This window comes from Equus quagga, chromosome 19, assembly GCF_021613505.1.
Source record: "Equus quagga isolate Etosha38 chromosome 19, UCLA_HA_Equagga_1.0, whole genome shotgun sequence".
Classification (NCBI taxonomy): domain Eukaryota; kingdom Metazoa; phylum Chordata; class Mammalia; order Perissodactyla; family Equidae; genus Equus; species Equus quagga.
Genome location: NC_060285.1, coordinates 24860785 through 24878002, shown reverse-complemented (window position 1 = coordinate 24878002; position 17218 = coordinate 24860785). Strand labels below are relative to the sequence as shown.

General features: G+C 39.4%; 1 protein-coding gene across 4 annotated transcripts in view; it reads right to left on the bottom strand.

The window, feature by feature from the left end:
• Positions 1-10101, bottom strand: part of CDK17 (cyclin dependent kinase 17) — a 122798-nt gene extending 112697 nt beyond the window's left edge. For all 4 annotated transcript variants that reach the window (XR_006886212.1, XM_046646723.1, XM_046646725.1 and 1 more), the window contains exon 1: positions 10029-10101. Coding sequence is in view for 3 of the 4 variants with exons in the window: in XM_046646723.1 (XP_046502679.1) it covers positions 10029-10099 (71 nt within the window). In the remaining variant the exon portion in view is untranslated. The remainder of the gene's footprint in view (positions 1-10028) is intronic.
• Between the last annotated feature and the right edge of the window lie 7117 nt (positions 10102-17218).

The window sequence follows — 17218 nt, the reverse complement described above, 5'->3', positions numbered from 1 at the left end:
CCCGGTGGCCGAGTGGTTAAGTTCACACGCTCCACTTCAGCGGCCTGGGGTTTCGCCAGTTAGGATCCTGGCACTGCTCATCAAGCCATGCTGAGGAAACGTCCCATATAGGAGAGTTGTGAGAGGCACTCACAGCTGGAATATACAACTATGTACTAAGGGGCTTTGGGGAGAAGAAAAAGAAAGAAAAAAAATATTGAAAAGTGGGAGCTACAGCAGTAGAGGTTTTACCCTCTTAAGCATGTTAAGGAGGAGGCTGTGTCGGGCTGGGCCCGTACCCGAGTGGTTAAGTTCATGTGTTCTGCTTTGGCAGCCTAGGGTTCCGCTGGTTCGGATCCTGGCGCAGACATGGCACCACTCATTGGGTCATGCTGAGGTGGTGTCTCATATAGTAACACCAGAAGTATTCACAACTAGAATATGCAACTATGTGCTGGGGGGTTTTGGAGAGAAGAAGAAGAAAAAAAACATTGGCAACAACTATTAGCTCAGGTGCCAATCTGAAAAACAAAAAAGAAGGAGGATGTGGCAGTTAGTTATTTTCCCAGAGGCTTGGTGGAGTGATTATTCGCCTTTTTTCATCCTTTTAAAGAATGAGAAAAGGGAGGGAGTAGCAGTGGCCTTATGGTTTTGTCATCTTTGAAATTTGACCCAGTGACTTGGTTTTGGTGAAGTTTCTTCAGACTGACTTGTAGATATGATCCTTCTAGTCTTTAGCTGTCAGTTCAGAAGGGCAAGTTTTTCAGTAAACTAACTTTGCCTTGCTCAAGCCAGCAGAATCCCGGGATCATTTTAGAGTTGATATGACCTGTGGAGAAGAGACTAGAGCAAATATTTGGTATTTAACATCAGAAAAATGGAAAAATACGAAATGAGGAAGAGGAAAAGATGACAAGAAAGGTAAAGGGCAGGGGCAGCGGAGAAGAAGAAGTAAGCCTTATAAATGTAATTTTTATTTCAGCAATAAGGAAGCTGCAAATGTCAATAGTGTTAAACTTCACATAATAGAGAGAAAGAATAGGCAAACTCAAAGCTAAGCAGGGCAGAGTTCTAGCTCTGAAGCAGTATTGCATTCAGGAACTGCGCTTTGCAGTCCCTTGGATTGGATGGGAGTCTTAACTTTGCCACTGTGATACTTGGTAGGTTACTCAACCAAGAGTTTCCCCATACATAAAATTAGGATAATAACATACCTGCCAAATTGTAAGGATTAAATGAGATAATAAATGTAAAGCACCTTTTGTAAGCAACGTGAAAAGGAATTCAAATGACTTATGCAAAAAGGGGATTGTGTTGTTTACATAACTGCAAAGACCAGGGGTAATACAGACTCCCAGGGACATCTTATCCAACTGCCCACACAATGTCCCAGGACCTGGTTTCTCTCCTTTTGGTTCTGCCTTTGGCAGTCTTCGCTCATCTACCCATGAGGTTGAAAGATGGCTGCAGTCTTTGTAGCTCTGTACTTTCTAGTCCAAGTCTTGCAGAAAAGAGGGAGCAACATCCCCAGCAGCACAAACATTAGCCCTAATTAGCCCAGCTTGAATTAGTGAACTGCCATTGTGGCCAAGGCAATCCTTAAAGCCTGGATGGAGTTTGCTTCAGTTGGGTGATATGTGCTAAGAGTACTCTTACAACATGGAGGAGAGCAGATGCAGGGCATCCACTTAATTAAAATTCAGAAAGCCATGGATGACCAGGCATTATCATCAGCTGGATCCAGGAAGTCGGCCTCAGAACACAGTCCCTCCATTGCTCATCTAGGCTTCCATCTATATGCCAACCTCATTCTCACAGGCTTCTTTTCAAGTTCGCTGGCATCTCTCAGTTCACACCCTCATAGTACCTAATCCAAAGGAAAGAAGTCCACTCTGAAAATTCCAAGGGAGGACTTTGATTGGCCCAGCCTGGTTCATATATGTCCACCCTCTAAGCAGACAGAGTGGGGGAGACGCAGTAATTCAAGGGACAGCAGGGTGCTATTAACAGATGTAAGAGGGAAGGAACACAGAGCAGTCAGAAACCCCGGGTGTCCACTACACCTGGGTAAATGCGAAGGGCGTAATCAGAAATTGCAAGTCAGAGAAAGCAATTTTGGTAAGGAGGGCAGGGTGAACCAAGAAGAGGAGCAAATGAATGAATAAATGGATAAACCATTGTGGTATATTCATACTCAGCATGGGATTCTATTCAGCAATAAAAAGGAATGAATTACTAATATATGCAACAACATGGATGAATCCCCAAATAATTATGCTGAGTGAAAGAAGCCAGATCAAAAGGGTACACACACTGTATGTTTCCATTTTTACAAAATTATAGAAAATACAAACTTATCTATAGTGGCAAAAAGGAGATCGGTGGTGCGTGGTTCAGGGCAGAGGAGGATTAAAGAGAGCATGAGGACACTTGTGGGGATGATAAATATGCTCTTTTTTTCTATATTGTGGTGATGGTTTCATGGATGTATATATATGCAAAAACTTACCAAATTGGACACTTTAAATATGTGTAATTTATTGTATGTTAATCATACCTAAATAATACTGTTTAAAAAAGAAAGAGAGAGAAAAAATGATCCAAAATGCTATTCTGTTTAATGGCATTTGAAACTCCTATCTGGGGGCTGGCCCGGTGGCATTGTGGTTAACTTTGCATGTTCCACTTCGGCAGCCCAGGGTTCTCGGGGTCAGGTCCTGGGCACACACCTCCACACTACTCATCAGGCCACGCTGTGGTGGCATCCCACATAGAAAATAGAGGAAAATTGGCACAGATGTTAGCTTAGCATCAATCTTCCTCAACCAAAAAATGAGAGATTGGCAACAGATGTTAGCTTAGGGCGAATCTTCCTCACACGCACAAAAAACCAAAAACTACTATCTGACCTGTCTATACAAGTCTGAATTTTCCAACAATGCTATAAATGCAGGCTTTCTGTAAGTATATATAGAAGTCATACCACTTAACTCATAGACAGTTTCTAGCCTCAGGGTCAAAGAAGAAGTTAATAAAAGCTACAAATAAGATTACATTTTTCAAGACAGATTTCTCTCCATGGTGAAAAAGAGTGAAGCAGTGGGCAATAGCAAGTGACCCATGCCTGAAACCTAATGGACCCTATATAAAATATTGACCTGGCAAGTTTAGAGCATCCTTTTAAAACAGATTGTAGTATTCAATAAATGTCAGCTCCCTTCTCCCGCCTTCTCCTCAATGTGAAAATAATCCAAAAAGTTTGGAATGCTGTTCATTTTGTGTGTTTACTGAATATAAATATTTCCTGTTTTTATATTCCTGAAATGTGAATTATCTGTGAAATTAAAGGTGTTTCCCAGGGCCAGCCCTGTGGCATAGTGGTTAAGTTTGTGTGCTCTGCTTTGGTGGCCCAAGTTTCACAGGTTCGGATCCTGGGCGGGAACCTACGCCACTTGTCAGCCAATGCTGTGGCAGTGAACCACATACAAAACAGAGGAAAATTGGCACAGATGTTAGCTCAGGGTTAATCTTCCTCAAGCCAAAAAAAAAAAAAAAAAAAAAGAGGAAGTTTGGCAACAGATATTAGCTCAGGGAGAATCTTCCTCAGGAAAAAAGAGAAAAAAGGTGCTTTCCCTCTAGGCAGGGGGAGGCCTGCCATTGGGCAGGACATCCTGTTTCTTTGGGCATCCTAAAACTCAAAGCCATTAGGGAGATCACAGTTAAAATTGCTTTCCAGAGCTCATAATAATGACCTATCTTCAAATTCTAGTTTGATTGGAAGCCATCGTAAGCGCCAAATATTTCAGTATTACCTCTCAAACACCTAGAAATGCAAGGACATTCTATAAAGGCTGGTTTTATTGTTTAAAAGATAATTTTCTTAACATAATAAAAATTTGAGTAAGGTAGTCTGTTAAAAAAGATATTTCATATATCTGGACAATTCAAATCATTTAAAATAGACCAACTGTTAAGGTACTAGATGTCTTTCTGTTTACATTCATGCTTCATTCATTCACTACCTTCTACCCACTTTTAGGCACAATGGAATAAAATATTCCAACCCTCTTTTGTTTTGCGTAAATGTTCAGAAAAATTTTAGCATGATCCAATAGAAAGACTATAGGATTCGAAGTAGAATAAACCTGGATTTAAATTTTAGCTCTGCTATTTGTCGTAAGCCAGTGAGAAAGATAGTTAATCTCCCTGAACTTCATTTTCTTCATATGTAAAATGGGCATATCTCATAGGGACTTTCATGAGGACTCGAAATACCAAATATAAAAGTGCCTAATGCAATATTTGGCACTGAAGAGGCAATGAATAAATGTTAGTGTTCTTCCTTCTACTCCTGCACACCATGACTATAAAAGTCATGGAAAAATACTTAGATGAAAATGCATCTAGGAAGGCAGAGATCTAAGTTTATAATGCTCAAGAGAAATAATCTGTCTTCTAAGAAGAAGAATTATAATATTTAGAAAAAGGGAATGGAGACAAACATTTTTGCTGGAGGATTAGCAGCCCCATTTAGAAAAGAATTAGATGTTTATACCCTAGTGTATTTCATCAAAAGCATTATTTATTCAGAATGTGAGGGGTCAATAATAGTTATTATGAATGAGACACACATACTTTGTGATCTGTAAAGATTTTCCTGTAGGGAGAACAAAACATATGAGCAGAGATTCTTATTTATCTATTTTCTATACTTTGTATTTACAAATACAACCATAAACCTCAATTTATTTTATCAGAGATACTCAAGTAATTTTAGGGTTGGGAGCTAGAAGTTTTCCGTCTCTAATATTTACTTTTCAACTATCATTTCTTTCAAATATTCCTTCAACCGGTATGTGTTTGGTGTCTACAATGTACCAGGCACTGTAAAGAATAGAAAGCTATTCCTACTGAGGCAGTGTCTCTATCCTCAAAGGGCTTAGTGTCTATCAGTGCAGAAGAAGGCCTTGACCATAACTCAGAAAGAACTAGGAGCTTAAGATGAAAGTTCAAATATGCTGCTCAGGGAAAGAGGAGGACTTCTAGCTGGGAGAAGTGGAGGGAGCAGGAGATCAAGGCAGGTCACACTGCTTGCACAAGGCAACAAGTGCTTATTGGTGACTAATTAGGAATCTAGCATTGAGTGCTACAGAGATTGCAGAAGTACCTTAAGTGGTAATCCCCGGCTTCATGGAATGCACAACACAGAGTTTGACCGAGTACCATAGGACTAGGCAGAATTTGGAGGGTAGGCAGGCTATCTCTGCTCTTTCTATAACTGTTGATATGTTTATTTCAAATGCCAGTTGTTTATGCATAGTAATTCAGTTATTAATAGTAACCCACTCTTAAAAAACAGCGACTCTATTATATAAAGAGACAAAAGGCAGGTGCCTCTCTTTATGTGAGTGGTTTGAGAAACAGATAATGAAAAAAAAGAAAAAAGAATCAGGACATTTTGAAACAGCCACTAGTCCTTTATCAAATTGTAGATGGGCCATCCCATTCTTTATGAATCTTGTCTGTATGGCGTTATTTGGTGACTGCCTAAGCCCCTGTTTTGTGTGTGTGTGTGTGTGTGTGTTTTTTTTTTTTGAGGAAGATTAGCCCTGAGCTACCTACTGCCTGTCCTCCTCTTTTTGCTGAGGAAACCTGGCCCTGAGCTAACATCCATGCCCATCTTCCTCTGCTTTATATGTGGGACGCCTACCACAGCATGGCGTGCCAATCGGTGCCATGTCCGCACTGGGGATCCGAACCCGCAAACCCCGGGCCGCCGAGAATAGGAACGTGCGAACTTAACCGCTGTGCCACGGGGCCAGCCCCTAAGCCCCTGTTTTTAAGGAATTAATGACATAGTTATGACTGTACAGTCAAATAAAATTTGGGTCTAGTGTTTATTCATAGCAAGATTAAGATGAGTACTAAACTTTTATTAGAAAGGTTAAGCATTTTATTCCACAATAGAGATATGCTATAAATCCTTAACAAATTTGTTTTTAAATAATCCTCAGAAATAAATTTAGTTTTTGTTTATATTGTAAGCCCATTAAATGTGAAGTAATCTGTTTTGTTCCCCTAGAATCAAGTTTCCAACTTTCCCTTCTAAAATAGCCTTACTCCCCAAGTTTGGCATCTTGGTTTTTCTGTTTCTTCAGCTGGGAAACATCGTCTGTCCTTTAATATCTGATTCATGCCTTCTGCTGTCTTACAAATTGAATGTCTCAGCTTTTTTTTGCAAGTCACGTACTTCCAACTCAGATTTAGGCACGTCTGTATGGCTTACACAGGTGACACCCAAAACCAGCAAAACCCAACAGGCTCAAACTACATACATCATAATGGAGCCTGAGGGGCAGTCATCTGTTTTATTCAAAACAAGGAATGAACTGGAATGAGAGGCAGCTTGAAGACAGACTTTGAAAAGATGACAGCAGAGGAACAGAAGAAAAATTATTAGGGTTTTTAAGAACTTTCTCTTTTTCTTAAAGAATATAAAAATGTTAGTTAAATGTTCTCTTTACCCATTACCTTTTTTGGGTAAAAACTCTTTAAAAATTATAACATAACAATAGACTGGGCAAAAGGAATAAAGGGGCACATATGTATGGTGATGGACAAAAATGAGACTACTGGGGTGAGCATGACAAAGTGTATTCAGAAATTGATAAATAATAATGTATACCTGAAATTGCACAATGTTATAAACCATTATGATCTCAGTAAAATTACTTGGAAAAAAAAAGAAGTATTCCAAAAAAAATTTTAACATAACAATATTACAAAAGGTTTAGAAAAGAAATGAAAGAAAATCACCCATAACTGTTCAACTCCAACACGTTAACTTCTATCATTTTGGCATATTTCTTTCTAGCCTTTATTTCATATTTATGTATGTTGTAATAGTGTACAGGTAATTTTGTATCATCGTCTTTACTTATGGTTATGATAAACACTAGCTCCTGTCGTCTTCATGATGATCCTGTTTGTTGGCTGCCTAACACATTCTGACCTGTGTTTCATGGGCCCTCTCCACCTCTCTGCAAAGTCTTCTCCAAAGTGTGCCTGGGACTTGCTGAGGGAGGGGGGCCTCCCCTGTGTTTCTGCCCAGTCAGCTGCCACAAGTATTTTATTAATTACTCTTCTCCATTGCTGGAGACCGCCATGTTTTCGGGCAAGCTGAGTCTGCATAAACTAATGCCGCCTCTGCCATCATTTCCTCATCTACTATTGATTTCCTAGGTAGGACTTCCATTTTAGTTTATCCTCTCAAATCACCTGCTTTGATTTCACCCACAGCTGCTCCAACCTGAGGGGCTCCTACTTGCAGAGAAGGGAAATTGGACTGGCAGCCAACAAAGGCCCTTGGGGCTCCCAGCAGTAGGCACACGTTTTTCCTGAACTACCTCTAAACTACAATGATAAAGATACTGGGTCTAAGTGTTGGGCTTGATATGAATTTTTAAAAAATATTTATTCTGGGTAATATATAATAATATCAACAGCACATTCTTAACAAGTCTACCTTTTTTTTTTTTTTTAAGATTTTATTTTTCCTTTTTCTCCCCAAAGCCCTCCGTACATAGTTGTGTATTTTTAGCTGTGGGTCCTTCCAGTTGTGGCATGTGGGACGCCGCCTCAGTGTGGCCAATGAGCAGTGTCACGACCATGCCCAGGGTCCGAACCAGCGAAACCCTGGGCCGCCGAAGCAGAGCTCGAGCACCTAACCACTCAGCCACGGGGCCGGCTCCCACAAGCCTACCTTTTGACCTTGATTTTCTCATCTCTAGCTTGAGTTAATACTTTCTACTTTGCAGAGCAGTTGTAAGGACTAGAGGCGTGCTTGTAGAGTTCCCAGTACCATATTGATATTGATATTGATAGCTAATATTGTTATTCTTTATTGTTCATGTACTAGAAGCGAGTTTAATTGAAATGGCCTATCCCATTTTCAAAGTGGCAGACAAGAACTATAGATTGAGTCAAAATTTCGACGCTGTTTTGTTGTTTTGGTTAGCAACTTAAGAAAAATTCTTGAATTCAAGTAATTCCTGGTATTAAAAAGGCACTTATTAAATTAAATGTAAAAAATGTATGACTTTCATATACTTGAAAATGAAATGGCTTTAAACTGGTTTTTCCATTTTTTTCTTTTTAAAGCAAAGTGTCCATTTCAGCATATGGTCACAAGATATTCACTACAAAACTCACTAAGCTCTAGTATAAATTGTTGTAGACTGAATGTTTCTGTCCCCCTAAAATTTATATGTTAAATCCTAACCTCCAAATGATGATATTAACCTTTGGTAAGTGACTAGGTCATGAGGGTGGAGTCCTCATGAAGGGGATTAGTGCCCTGATGAGAGACCCCAGAGAGCTCCCTGTCCTTTCTGCCTTGTGAGGACATAGTAAGAAGATGGCTGGCTATGAACCAGGAAGTGGGCTCTCACCAGACACCGGATCTGCCGGAGCCTCGATCTTAGACTTCCCAGCTACCAGAACTATGAGAAATAAATTTCTGTTGTTTATAAGCCATCCAGTCTATGGTATTCTGTTAGAGCAGCCTGAATGGACTAAGACAGTGTTATATACAGAGTTGAGATCGTGGCAAAATGACACAACAGGAAAAGCCAGGGTTTGGGTTTAGAGAACAGAGACACACCCAGGTGAGGGCTGGTGTTGGTTATTTAAGATGCTTAAGTCTGCTAGTGGATTTGAAACCAGGACATCTGTCGTTAAAGAAGAAAAACAGGCAGGAACAAGATGGGGTAGGTGGCAGATGGATTTTTCAAGCAGCTGGCAATCAGCACAGGTCTAGACAGGTAGGAAGTCAAGGTTGGGAAAGTCTGACAGTAGCACATTTGGAACAAAAGCCTTCATTTTCACAGAGGCTTTTTGCTTGATTTTTGTTTTGTTTTGGTTTGGTTCCAAAGAACTTTCTTATGTGACTGTGGGATGTCCCACTGAGGAAACAAAATGGCAACATAGAACAGAGACCTTAGACACAAGAGAGCTGGGCTCAAATTCCAGTTCTAACATTTACTCTCTATGTGACTTTGGGTAATTATTCATGTTCCAGAGTCTCCAGTTATTCACTGTAAAATGAGTTGACTATGTTACATCTGTGATTCTTAACCGTTTTGGGGGAGGGAGCCATTTACCTCTTTAGATCTGATGAAAGAAAAGCATCATTTTCTTACAAAAATGCACATAAATATCCCCTCAAGTTTGGGCACACACTTTATTGCATTAGAAGTTGATTTCCTTCACACAGAAAAAAACTTACAAAATTTTTTTCCTTCTCTCATTCTTATTTGTTCACATAAATGAAGTAATTTGAAATAAATCCAAAGCGTGTAACTGCAAAAGAACAAAATTAAAATTCTTCCCCAAAGCAAATTTAAATGAGAAAGCTGCCATTGTTTGACTTGAAGACAAGAAATTATGGAATAGTTTTTACATCATAACGTTTGTCATTTGTGCTATTCTATCCATTTTAACTTTGAATTGTGATAGCAACAAGTGAAAGGAAACCCTGATTAACAAAGTAGATTGTAGCAAATGGATAAGCTTATGTCAAGACACGGTGCAGGGGGCCAGCCCTTGGCTGAGTGGTTAAGTTCGTGTGCTCTGCTGCAGTGGCCAGGGTTTTGCTGGTTCAGATCCTGGGCGTGGACACAACAACGCTTGTCAGGCCATGTTGAGGTGGTGTCCCACATGCCACAACTAGAAGGACCCATAACTAAGATATCCCCCTATGTACGGGGGGGATTTGGGGAGATAAAGCAGAAAAAAAGAAAAAGAAGATTGGCAACAGTTGTTAGCTTAGGTGCCAATCTTTAAGAAAAAAAAAAAGACACACTGCATTTCTCTAGGACTCTTCAAGATGATACAGTTGCATGGTTTCCTCTGTTCTCAGGTCAATGAATTCAATCGTCAAAAAAAAAATGAGTTTGATCATCTTTACAAAATCAGCATTGTCCATGCTGCATATGTCAGCAAAAAAATGGTTAAAATCCACATTTCAAGTTTAAAGTCAAATCACTAACCTTTGGAGAAGTTCTGCAGTGTTTCCGGGTGTCTGTAGATTTCTGCCTTGTGAGAACCTGACAAGTTTCATCACTCTTGAATGGAGCCAAGAGAAGCTCCTCCAGCCTGGGAAAGGTTGTTCATATTTGTCTGTTTCAAGTCTCTTCTCCAACAGTGGCAACTTGGCCAAAAGCGCTCACGGGCTTTTTGTGTGTGTGTGTTTTGGTTAGCTTCCAAAATAGCGTCCTCACGATCTTATGCTGAGTAAAAAGCCTTACCTTATTCACGTGATCAAATAAATCAAAAGTGCAAATGACTTTTTCCCTATGGAATTATTTTAGGAGTGAATTCCAATGAATAACTTTGTATTCTGATTCCATTTCTTGACAAAAATTTCTTTAAATTCCAAAGAGTCAAAGCCCTGGGTCTGGTGAAATTGATTACTTCTGCAACAATAGGTAAAAGTTCTTTAGGACTACTGGCAAGGGCTTTGATGCCTATGCAAGGTGATGTAGAAAACCATGACTCATAGTGACACTTTGAGCTTCTTTCTTCATCAAAGCAGAAAAACCAGATGTGTTGCCAAACACTGCACGTGCAGCGTAGTTCCAAAATTTTGTTTGCAATAAGAGTTTTTACTTGAAGAAGTAACTCTATACCATTTCAAGTAATTCAGAGCCTCTAAGATTTCCAACAGGAGCTCATAAAAGAAAATTCTTTAAAAATTTTTCAAAACATATTTAAAAGATAGACATCAGAAAATGACTGGCACTTTTTTGCTGAAGAGAATGGCATAATTGCAAATTCCTCCATGTTCTGATTCAAAATAACAGACAAAATGTCAGTAAGGCCAGAGCAGACTGTATCATTTGGCAAAGGCATTTGTTCCATATTATTCCTTTACTCCAAGCCATAATTTAACTTGACCATTTAAAAGCACAAGGCTTGTGTATGGCTTCTTTTGTCTAGCAATGCAATTAGAAGCCTCCAGACAGGAAGTGTTGGGGCAAAGGCGAGTTGGAAAATTCTAGCCTTTCCAAGTTGGGGCTTCTTCTCAAAACAAAACAAAAGAGGGGCCTGTCTGGTGGCGTAGTGGTTGAGTTTGCAGGCTCTGCTTCTGTGCTTGGGGTTCACAGGTTAGGAACCCCTAGCGCGGATCTAGCACCACTCATTGAGCCACGCTATGGCAGCAGCCCACATAAAATAGAGGAAGACTGGCACAGATGTTAGCTCTGGACCAATCTTCCTCAAGCAAAAAGAGGAAGATGGGCAACAGGTGTTAGCTCAGGGCCAATCTTTCACACAAAAAAACCCCAAACAAGTAACAACAACAAAACCATCTGATTGTCTTGTGTATTTTCAGTGTAGAGAGATAGAAAGCCATTTCTTCAGCTCTTTACCTGCTAGCTGCCATGAGCCAGCAACAGGGTACACAGTAAGCAATCTGGCTTTCACATCCCGAAACAATAGAGCAATGCATCTGAAGCCAAAGGATGTTATGCTTAGAAGCACTTTAGCTGCAATGTAAAGATATCCATAAATACACTGTCAGGAATGATTTTAATTTGTAATGGTTGGTTTAGGAAGGCAAAATTAAGAATTATTACTTCTTTCCTTCTAATTTCCAAGTTTTCCATAGTGCTGTTATTTTATTTTTAGAATATAAATTACATATTAAATTGAAACACAATATTGGAAAAAATGGGACTTTGGGAAATCCAAAAGATTATATACCACTTGAATATGAGAGCAGATACTTCCTTTCAGAAGATAATAGTTACGTTAGTTATAACTAATTGGGCTAGCTGTTTTACATATAATATCTCATTTGATTTTCATAATAATCCTATGAGACAGGCATTATTATTGCTCTCATTTTAGGGATGAGGAATTTGAAACCCAGAAAGGATAAGCAAATTGTCCAATGTCACACACATAGTGGCTGAGCTAAAATTCAAACCCAGGTCTCCTTCACTCCAAAGCCTGTGCTCTTAATTACTATGCAAATATGAAAGAATCAGAGATGTAGGTGAGAAAATAAGTATAAGCAGAGTAAACAGAATTATTAGCCGAAGGATAAAGAGAAGATATTCATTAAAGGGGGGATTGATTTCAAAAGAAATGAATGAAAGTTTCCTTGGAGAAGGTATCATGTTACGAATCTTTGCTACAGCCTTTGCTGTAAATCTGTGTTCCCAAAGAGTCTTCTTACCTGTAATTTAGGCTCGGTAGTGGGTGTTTATCAAAAGGGAATCCCACTTCACAATCCAGGTCCTTAAAATTTTCCATTATAAGTGACTGAATCTCTTTCATGTCCAATAAGCTCTTGGGGGTTTGAGTAGTATGAGACAATTTTTCCTGAGACCTGATCACACCAACTCCTTCTCTGAACTCTTTCTTTTATTCACCCCTGCATCCTCCCGGCCCTGCACAGTGTCTGGCAGTTAGCGGGCACCCAGTCAAAGGCAGTTGACTGATAAAATAACGAATGAGATTGTGAAAGACTCACCAAGGCGAGTTGGCAGACTCTAATACCCAGCAACTTCTGGAAAGCATGCTGCAGGCGGAATACTTAGAAAAGACTGTTCGGTTACTCCCCCACGCCTATCCCAAAAAGAACATAGAGTTTGACCATGGGCAGAACCATCTTGCAGTTCCTGCACGGTAAACCTTTGTTTTGCTGAGCACGTGCCTGAATTGTACAGCCTTTCGTGGTGCTGACTCACGCACATCTTTCAGTCCCTTATGTCTCTTGAATCTTTTTGCAACCATCTTGTGCATCATTTTCTTATCTTTAGAAAGCATACTTTTTCAGCTGCCCTTGGCCAAGCTAAAATGTGTTCATTTGAATCCTGACCACTTTGATAATACACTGCAGTTGGTTTGTGCTTTTTCTATTAATCCCCTCCAAAATAAAAGAGAGAAGAGCTAAATTTTCTTCTCAGAGGCAAACAGTTCTTTCCCCCTCCCCAAGCCTTCAATAACATTATCAGGTAATATTAACGACAGAGCAAAACATACTATGCTATAGATGTGTGGATAGTCTGCCTTCCTTCTGAATTATTCTTCAGTAATCCAGCTTTTGCCATTTTCCAGTTGTATGTTGGCTTGGCAAGGTGACTCTGCAGGTTTTTTTCTGGGGAAACACCTGTTCTTCCTGCAAATGGAACGCTATTGCTCTCACTAAACGAGTCTGAACACCCTGGGAGGATTTCCTTCTGTGGCTTTGTTTGTTCCTGAAACAGGTTCTCCTACTGAGCTTTCTCGCCTCTGTAACTTGATGAAAGGAAATAAATTTTGCTGGCAATTTTTTCAGTTCTCAATATTGATAGTCCTGTTTTCTTATTAGTGCTGGTGTAAACTCTTGACATGAGGGAAAAAAAGATAGCTTTGAATACTGCCCTAAAAGATAGCGTTTGCCTTGAGAATAAATTCCAATAATTCCCTTCTTGCTATAAATTATTCCTATAAAAATGCAAAAGCAATCTTGGCTGACAGAGAATGCAGTTGTTTAAGTGTTAAACAATATAAAATTCTCCTGATGAGCTCAACTTGAGTGTCTGAAAGAGGCAGGAATCTCTGATCCAATTCCCACTGGGAACGAATCTTATATTAAAACATAGCGAATATTATCTAAGGAATTTTACTGCACTGCAGCTGGGAACTCGCTCTTCGAAATTTACTGCAGTGCACTAGGCCACATTTTGAACTTGAAAGCTTGAAAGATTCTTTATCCAGACTCATATTCTGATTAAATTTAAAAATAAAATATTTTGCATCTTAAATTTAATTGTACATTAAAACTGCATAAAAAATGCTCTGTCATTTAGGTCCTACTTGTCTATATCAAACAACCAAAGCGTTAGTGGACTCTCGGTATATTTCACTATGACCACCAAATATAATGGTTTGTGAGGTAGGTCATCAACATCTTCAGTATTTAGTTTTTAATTTAATTCAAATAATTTTCTGTAAATATACATACGTACGTGTCAACATATGTAAGTGTTTTTCTTCTTCTCTTTCCTGAAATTATTTTAGGAGACTTACAACACCTCACATGATAAGATGTTAAAATATAGCCTAGTGATAAAGGCAAACCTCCTGAGTTCAATCCAGGCTCCAGGGTGACCTATTATTTGTTTGACATTGTTCTGAGCCTCAGTTTTTTCATCTGTAAAACTCAGAGTTGTTGTAAAGATTAAATGAGATAATTCATATGAAGCACCTAGCACAGTGCCTGGCGAACTGTGGTATTAATCATTATCAGGAGAAAAGTCAGAATCTGGGAAAAAGAAAAACACAAATATTACAACGGTGTAATAAACATGTTGCCTTAGTTGTTCAAACTAAACAGTCACATTGATGTTTAGTTGCCTAGCTCCCTCAACAGCAGCGTGAAACATAGCTCGCTGTATAAATCCTGGGTTCAGAAAGGTAGAAGCAAACTAGTTCAAAAGTAAAATTTTTGCTGGCACTGAACCCCAAAAGGAACTCATAGAGGATACATTGAATAATATAATGAATAATATTTTCAATACCATGTTATAGAAAATACTAAAGTGAATTTAATATGGCTGTTATAACAACATTTGGTAAAAACCCAAAGTATTCGATTAAAATGTAGTTCAGTAAAAAATTATATGATGGACTGAGTAAATATGGCCCCAATTTCTAGTCTTATGGAATTCGAAACATAGTTACTGAGCATTTAATTTGTGCAAGGTGCTGTCCTAGGCACTGCATAGGAAAGCAGAGATAAATCAGAATCAATTCTGGCCCTCGAGGATTTACTAATTATAAGGCACGGAAAAGAGAATAAGAACATGATAATAAGGATATGACCAAGGGAAATAAGTGTAAAATTCAAAGGATGGTATAGAATGTTCCGGAGGTTCAAAGGAAGGAAGGGTCTGCTCCTCTAACACATCAGACTCAGCTGCACCTCATGGCGTTTGCACATTCTATTCCCTGTGCCTGGAATGATCTTCCCACTCTGCATGTATAACTTCTCTCTCTTTAGGTCTCAGCTTATGTTTTTACCTCCTTGCAGAGGCCTTTCCTGACAGCTCATTGTAGAGGAGACTCTCCTCGAAATTCTCTATCTCAGCTCCTTCTTTGTTATTGTTGTTTTTCTCCATAGCACTCACTAAAATTTAGGATTTTTTCATTTATTTGTTAATTTGCTTGATTTTTTGTCTGTCTCCTCATGTAGGACATAAGCTCCATGAAGGCAGGACTATGTCTGTCTATCTTGTCTGCCATTTAATCCTTGATGCCTAGAGCAGTGCCTAGCACACAGCAGGCATTCAATATATGTTTACTGAATGAACCAATGAACAAATAAGGGTTCACATTTGGTTGGTAGGATCAGTTCAGGTTTCATGAGAGCAAGGAAGAGATTCTTAAAAACCAGATAGGTTAGTAGGTTGTAGGTCAGGGTAGGGAGAAGAGAGATGTTCCACACAAAAGGAAAAGCATAAGCAAATGTTTGGAGCCCAAGAAATGCAAAGTATTTTCTGAGAGCAACAAATACTGTATATCTTTGAATTTAAGATGCACACTTCGTCCTCTTGCTTCCCCCTTCCATTTTAACATTTCGAAATTGGTATAATTGGTGTGTGTCTTATAATCACCATCTGAATGTTCTGTGGTTGTATCCTTTTTTCTCTAAAATGTTATTTAATTGATGGTGTGTCTTATAATCATCCATTACGTTTTGGAAATGGGAAAATAAAGTAATTCCGTTTTACGGGAACATAGAGTACGTGTGCAGGAGCTGAGAAATTTCTGTTGTAGAAGTTACTCTGTAGGCATATAACAAGGCCAGTGTAGTGAATTTATAGTCTGTTTAATTTATCGGCAATGAGAAGGAATTCCTACTGAAATTGCAATACCATATAGTCTCCAAAAATAGTTGCAAATCTTTCTATAAAGATACATTTTTTCCTTGGCCATTTACGTTTTTAAATTTAACCTCAAAACAAAAACTTCTCTGTACAAGGCCCAGGAGAAGATAACTTCCCTGCCACTGGACTATGAGCTGTTTGAGGGCAGAGACTGTATCTCCATCAACTGCCATACTATCTGGTATGGAGTAGAGGTTCCATCAATTTTTATGAAGTGTTAAATTAATAAATGATTGTTGGGGGCCGGCCCGTGGCTGAGTGGTTGGGTTCACACACTCCACTTCAGTGGCCCAGGGTTTCGGTGGTTCGAGTCCTGGGCGTGGACGTGGGACCCCTCATCAAGCCATGCTGAGGCTGCATCCCACATGCCACAACTAGAAGAACCCATAACTAAAAATACACAACTATGTACCAGGCGGCTTTGGGGAGAAAAAGGAAAAATGAAATCTTTAAAAAAAAAAGTGACCGTTGAAGTAATGACAAATGGCATTTTACCATTCTTTCTAAGAAAAAAAATTACTAAGTCTATAACAGAGATAAAGACAGTGGTGAGCAAGAAGTTTTGAAGCCAAACAGAGTTAATCTAGGAAAAGGCTTTGGGGGAGTGCAGTGTTGAGCCCCTGTGTAGAAGCCGGGGAGAGACACAGGTTTTCTCTCAGAGGCAGAAGCAGTCTGGTTGGGAAATAGAACATTTAAGCCTTATTAAGCTTTATGCAGAAAATAGTGAAATACGTATGGGAGCCAGAGAGTGTGCCAGGGAGAAGGAAATGCACCAAGTGAGGAAAGAGGAGGAGAAACAGGTGAGCCTTGGGACCAGAGAGGGGCTGAGTCTGTCATGACTCACTTTCACTGAAAGTCAGTTATGAGCCAGAAGAGATATGTGGATGTTTATATGTGGATACTAAAGTCATCTAGGATATAGGCAGGACCTCTCTTGTCTTTGTCCACGGGCTCTCTCCACGCCACTAAACACGGGATAGTTCAGTCCTCCCTATATTACCTTTCAGCAGCATCTGACTCTGTTGACCTCTCTTTCTTTTTTTTAAAAAATGTGGTAAACAATACATAACACAAAATTTACCATCTCAACTACCTTTAAGTGTACAGCTCAGTGACATTAAGTACATTCATATTGTTGTGCTACCATCACCACTAACCATCCCCAGCACTCTTTTTATCTTGCAAAAGGGAAACGCTACACCCGTTAACCCGTAACTCCCCATTTCCTCCTTCCCCCTGCCCCTGGTAACCACTATTCTACTTTCTGTCTCTGTGTGGTTGACTGCTCTAGGTACTTCATA